The sequence below is a fragment of the Nicotiana tabacum genome, chromosome 7 (genome assembly GCF_000715075.1).
Source record: "Nicotiana tabacum cultivar K326 chromosome 7, ASM71507v2, whole genome shotgun sequence".
In the NCBI taxonomy this organism is placed as follows: Eukaryota; Viridiplantae; Streptophyta; class Magnoliopsida; order Solanales; family Solanaceae; genus Nicotiana; species Nicotiana tabacum.
In genome coordinates, this window is record NC_134086.1 from 16,408,972 (window position 1) to 16,414,682 (window position 5,711).

Below are 5,711 nucleotides of genomic sequence, written 5' to 3' on the forward strand. Positions count from 1 at the left end.
CGTGACATAGTTGTGGTGCCAAGGTATACATTCGCGTGACCATGGTTAAATATTTTTTTTAAAAACGCCTTAATCAAATATTCGTAGAAATGTTTTAGGCGCGAGTTTTGAATTGTTATTATGATTACGTTTCTTAAATAAATCCAAAGTATGTGTTCGCGCAACTTTGACTAATCCTTTTTCTTAAATAAACCAAGTGTTAGGAATTGAGTATACGTACGCGTAACTCATCTTAGGTTAATTTCTTAAATATGGATTATCATGTGATTAATAGCGATAAAAGGTAAAATAAACATAGGTCCTAAAATGAGTAATTAGACAAGATAAGCCAAGTATAAATTGCTAAGCGACCGTGCTAAAATCATGGAACTCGGGAATGCCTAACACCTTCTCCCAGGTTAATAGATTTCCTTACCTAGTCTTTCTGGTTTCACAGACTTTAAACGGAGTTAATTTTCTCGATTTGGGATTTTTAAAAAAATAAACCGGTGACTTGGGACACCATAGATTATCCCAAGTGGCGACTCTGAAATTAATTAAATAATCTCATATCGAATAATATCACTTAAAGTGAAAAAAACTCTCTTATATCCCCCTCGGGTAAGAAGGAGGTGTGACAATGATTGATCTCTCTGTTTGTGGATGCCTTCACCAATTGCGGAATGTTCTTCTCCAACTCTGAATGTCTTCTGAGAGTTTTTATAATTGTAGAGGACGGACAATCCAGCTACATATGAACTCTCCTGCTTGATTCTAATTGGCTCATGTCATTTTAGCCACTTGGCAACTTGTGGTTGGTTCTTGCTTTTTGACTTGGACTGTCACATCATTTAACATGTGGCATCATCTTTTTGGCTTGCAGTTTGACTAGATATACCATGTCACTTGACACATGGCATGAGTCTGGGCCTTAAGATGAAATGGATCTTGGGCTTGAAAATAATAAAATGGACTAATTTCACTTGTAAAGCTCAAATTAATTATTTAACCCAATTGAATTTAATCCAAATTTTATATGGATTAGACCCAATAAATTTTATATGTCTCCAGTACATCAAAGATGAGGCATTTTGTTTGCATGGAGTATCAATTATGTCTTCTATGCGCTCCCTCCAATTCGTCGGGAATCTTTTTATTTTACTTTTAAGTCAAATATGTTATCATATTTTCATGGATGAATAATGAATAGTAGTAGGTAGAGTCTCGAACTCTGGACTCTACCTATAATATATAATATTATTGAATTATATGATCATCTCATTTAAGAATTTAAATTTTTAAGCCAGATATATTAAAACAATAACGTCTTCAACATTCTACCAGGCGGAGCTACGCCTCTGTGTACGTCAAATTGCATAACAAACGAAAAAGAAAAGCAAAACTGGAAAAGTTACAACATAAAAGAGAATGAGGCAAGATAATTATAATACATGCATAATACAAATTAAATAACCCACACTTAGTTTATTTATTATATCGAAATAGTAGAGTACATGAAGAGTACACTATGGAACACCAGTACTCTATTTCTTAATTCTTGGGTCTTGTTATTCTAAATCTTCCATAATAGAACTATTTAATTAACCCATTGTGGGAGTAATTTGAACAATGAGTTTCCAGTTAACAACCACAAAAACTCGACCACAAACATAATTCAATGGTTTAACCATACCAGGGAACAAAAACTGAACTTTGGCTATGGGATTTTCTTTCTCAATTATTTTCTTAGCAGTCGCCGCTGGCTTTCCCACAAGTTCAGGCCATGATTGCTTTCCTATAATTAAAAATATAATGAGGCAAAAGATAAAAAGAATATATAGCCTAGTATATGACACTATAAATTATAATAATACTTAGAAAAAAAAATTATTACACACAAATTATTATAAGTATGTAAACATCATGGAACTTTAGGATCCGTACATGTGGAATAACACAAAGGCCTTTTACTTTATTTTAGATTCTCCAACTCCCACAAAAATAACATAAACCCGTTTCTGTAGCTCGTTTCTGATTTTAAAATATTATTAAGACAGTCTAAATTATATACTAATTAACAGTGTAAAGAATATTTAAACAAGCAAGTCACTTGTAAATCTCTATAATAAGCACTATTTATTGGTAACCTATTAAAAATAATAACTAACTTGCTATCACATATTAAACTATATTAATACAATAAGTAAATCCTTACGTATAACTTTGAAACAAAAATACAAGTACTTTGAAACTAGGGCATGATATTATCTGTGTTTGCATAACATTGAAATGAGATGAATTTAAATAGTTTAATATGAACAATGACGATTTATATAACCGACACTAGATTATTTTGGATCGAAAAAAGGTTATCGTGGTTATTAGAAACTATAAGAAGAAGAAAGAGTAGAGAGCAAACCTGGGCAAAAAGTAGAGATATCATCAAGTGTTTTCACTTGGTTTTCTTTTGCCATTGGAAATCGCAAGACTTCTATTTCATCACTCACTTCGAATACCAGATCTCGTGCAGTAAGAGGTTGAAAAACTGTAATTAAAATAAATAATTCATAAAAATAATTACTTATTTAAAAAGATAATATAGGTAATAAGTTCTGCTTTTCAATATTTGAAATAAATAGTTAAATAAAAATAAGTAGAAATGTGCGTGAGAAAAGGCTAACTGACGTGATGCAAGAAGCAAGAAAGCAACCACATGAGATAACTTGACCATAGTCTTCCCCTCCATTGCCTTTGCTTTGAAAATTACAAAGAAAGAAAATCCAAATTGTATTGTGTTAAGGCTCATTGATCCACTGGATATTTATAGTGAGTTAGTACCTCATTTACGCGAGTTATTTACTCTTTCAACCACCACATTACAAGGTCTGAGGCAACAAATATGTGGTGACCCGAAAGGTCATCTTATGTTTTAGAACTCAATTCTGCGTTTTTAAGCCTTAAAAATCTCATTTTTATCCTTTTTGATTTGTGTGCACAGTCCAGGTATGTTTCCGGAAAGCTTTTATGTTAAAAGTTGACAAAAACAAGAATTTTTGTCTTAAAAATTAAATTGAGTTGACGTCGGTCAACGTTTTGAGTAAACGGACCCGGATCCATATTTTGATTGTCCCAGTAGGTCCGTATCGTAATTTGGGAATTGAGCGTATGCTCGGAATCGAATTTCGAGGTCCCTAGCTCGAGATATGAATTTTTGTTGAAAATTGAAAGATTGAAAATGTAATGGTTTTAAGAATTTGGTTAATGTTTCGTCTCGTTGTTATCAGGTCCGTATTTTGATTTCGGAGTTAGGTATAGGTTCATTATAATATTAAGACTTGTCTGTGAAATTTGGTGAGAAACGGAGTTGGTTTGACGTGATTCGGACGTCCGGTTGTGAAAATAAAAGCTTTAACGCTTTTTTGAAAATTTCATTCGATTTGGTGTTCAATTCATAGTTCTAGGTGTTATTTTGGCGAATTGATTGCTAACAAGTTTGTATGATGTTTTAGGACTTGTGTGCATGTTTGGTTAAGAGCCTCGAGGGCTCGGGTGAGTTTCGGATAGGCTACAGAGTGAACTGAACTTAGAAATCATAGCTGGTGTGCATCAGACCTGCAGATTTCGCATTTGCGAGATCTGGCTCACAAATGCAAGCTTCGCATCTATAAAGAGACAAACGCATTTGCAAGCAGTGGGCTGGGGGTGGACCTTCGCATTTGCGAAGTTCTAGTCGCATTTGCGATCCTCTCTTGTTCGTATTTGTGAACACTTGTTCGCATTTGCGAACCCCAGGTCGCAATGCGATACCTTCAGCTGAACAAAAGATGACTTATGCGGGATTTTTGATTCATTCTTCAAATTTTTAAACCTAGAAACACAAGAGGCGATTTTCCAAAGGACGTTCTTCCCCAAATCATTGGTAAGTGATTTTAAACTAATTTCTTTCAATCTTCCACTACTGTTTCCTAAGATTCAACCTAAAATCTAAAGTTTGCATGGTGGAATTGGGGGTTTTTGGGTAGAAACTAGGAATTTGATAAATTGGGGATTTAGACCTCAAATTGAGGTCAGATTCCAAAACCAATTATATAACGGGGCTCGAGGGTAAATGGGTAATCGAATTTTGGTCCGAATTTCGGGTTTGGATCAAGCGGGTCCGGGTGTTGACTTTTATTTACTTTTTCAATAATGATCTAAATTGAATTCTTTGCAATCATGGGTAGCTCCTAAGGCTTTATTTGAATCGTTTGGTTGGTAATTTGCTAGATTCTATTGGTCTGGAGGCTTGTTTGAAGGGAAAAGTCGTGGTTGAGCTTTGAGTTTGGCCGTTGGAGCGAGGTAAGTGTCGTGGTTTACCTTGGCTTGAGGGATTAGGTCCTATTTGCCTATTTGTTACATGTTTGAATGTTGGGTACAACATATAGGTGAGGTGACGAGTACCTATGCATTATTGTCGGGTCATAGCATGCTAGTGGGTCTTATTCTTGAAATTGTTGCTTTCTATGATCATACTATCCATGCTTAGACTAGTTAATCATTACGTTGATCGTTATTATCATGTTTACGAACTTTGGTATTGATTGAGTATTCATTCAAAGTTGAGGTCGATATTGTGGAACCAAACGTTGAAGTAAGACTTGTTCTTGTTATTTTCATCTCCCTGTTGTTATTGTTCATTGTTTGGTGAGGGAGAGTGTTAATGCACGAAGGGTGATGCCGTGCCATACTGTGAGTGTTAATACACGAAGGGTGATGTCATGCCATGTTTTGTGAGTGATAATGCACAACGGGTGATGTCGTACCATATTGTGAGTGTTAATGCACAAAGGGTGATTTCGCGCCATGTGATGAGAGAGTTAATGCACGAAGGGTGATGTCGTGCCGTTTCTATTGATTATATGGTGAGGTTGAGAGTAAAAATACGAAGGGCGATGCCGTGCATTTTTCTTTACTGTGTTTACTTGTTATTATTGGGTCAAGGTATATTGGTGGATTAAGTTTTCTTTACTGTTGTGATTCTCTATCTTGTAATCCCCTCAGCATGTCCCCCTCCCGATATTATCTGTCTATCTTTTACTGTCGTTATTTTGTACATATACTATTAAGTATCCCAGGTTTATTATGTACGTGTCTTATCTTAGCCTCGTCACTACTTCGTCGAGGTTGGGCTCATACCAGTACATGAGGTCGGTTGTACAGATACTACACACTGCACTTCTGTGCAGATTTTGGTATTGGTCTCAGTTGATCGAGAGGTATAGCAGCTCGAACGGACCACCAGAGACTCAAAATAGAACGGTCGGCGTTTACAGACCTTGAAGTCCCTATCTATCTCTTCCTTTTTACTGTTTCTTTCGTTCAAACAGTTGTATTTCTTTCGGTCTTTCACTTGTAGTAAATCCTAGAATGTTCGTGAATTTGTGACACTAGATCCTGGTAGTAGTAAATGATGAAGTTATTATATTATTCCGCACTCGTTGTATTTCACTTTAGTTTATTTACTGTTATTTGTTGAATTAAATAAGGTTTGGCTTAATAATCTTCTAACGTTGGTTTGCATAGCAAGTGGAATGTTAGGGGCCATCACGGTCCCGACAGTGAAAATTCCGAGTCGTGACAACCTAGCTATGGGTTCAGTTAAACTCAATAACTTTTACTCAAACGGTATATTTGGTATTAATAAATTCATTAAATATGTATCAATATTTAATGTATAACCCAATTATTGTTAA

The 5,711-nt window shown here is 35.2% G+C and overlaps 1 protein-coding gene across 1 annotated transcript; it reads right to left on the reverse strand.

The window, feature by feature from the left end:
* Nucleotides 1-1,444: 1,444 nt before the first annotated feature.
* Nucleotides 1,445-2,819, reverse strand: LOC107790557 (proteinase inhibitor I-B-like). Its single transcript, XM_016612493.2, has 3 exons — nucleotides 2,665-2,819; nucleotides 2,399-2,524; nucleotides 1,445-1,774 (listed from the first exon to the last, which is right to left on the reverse strand). The coding sequence occupies exons 1-3, from the start codon at nucleotides 2,783-2,785 to the stop codon at nucleotides 1,581-1,583; spliced, it is 441 nt and encodes a 146-aa protein (XP_016467979.1). The 5' UTR covers nucleotides 2,786-2,819; the 3' UTR covers nucleotides 1,445-1,580.
* Between the last annotated feature and the right edge of the window lie 2,892 nt (nucleotides 2,820-5,711).

Bases quoted from the DNA above. Each gene is read 5' to 3' on its own strand.
- LOC107790557 (XM_016612493.2), bottom strand. From the start codon at position 2,785: ATGAGCCTTAACACAATACAATTTGGATTTTCTTTCTTTGTAATTTTC. The intron at 2,525-2,664 runs GTCAGTTAGCCT...TTTTAATTACAG, and splicing joins TTTCTTGCTTCTTGCATCAC to TTTTTCAACCTCTTACTGCA. The intron at 1,775-2,398 runs GTTTGCTCTCTA...TTTTAATTATAG, and splicing joins TATCTCTACTTTTTGCCCAG to GAAAGCAATCATGGCCTGAA.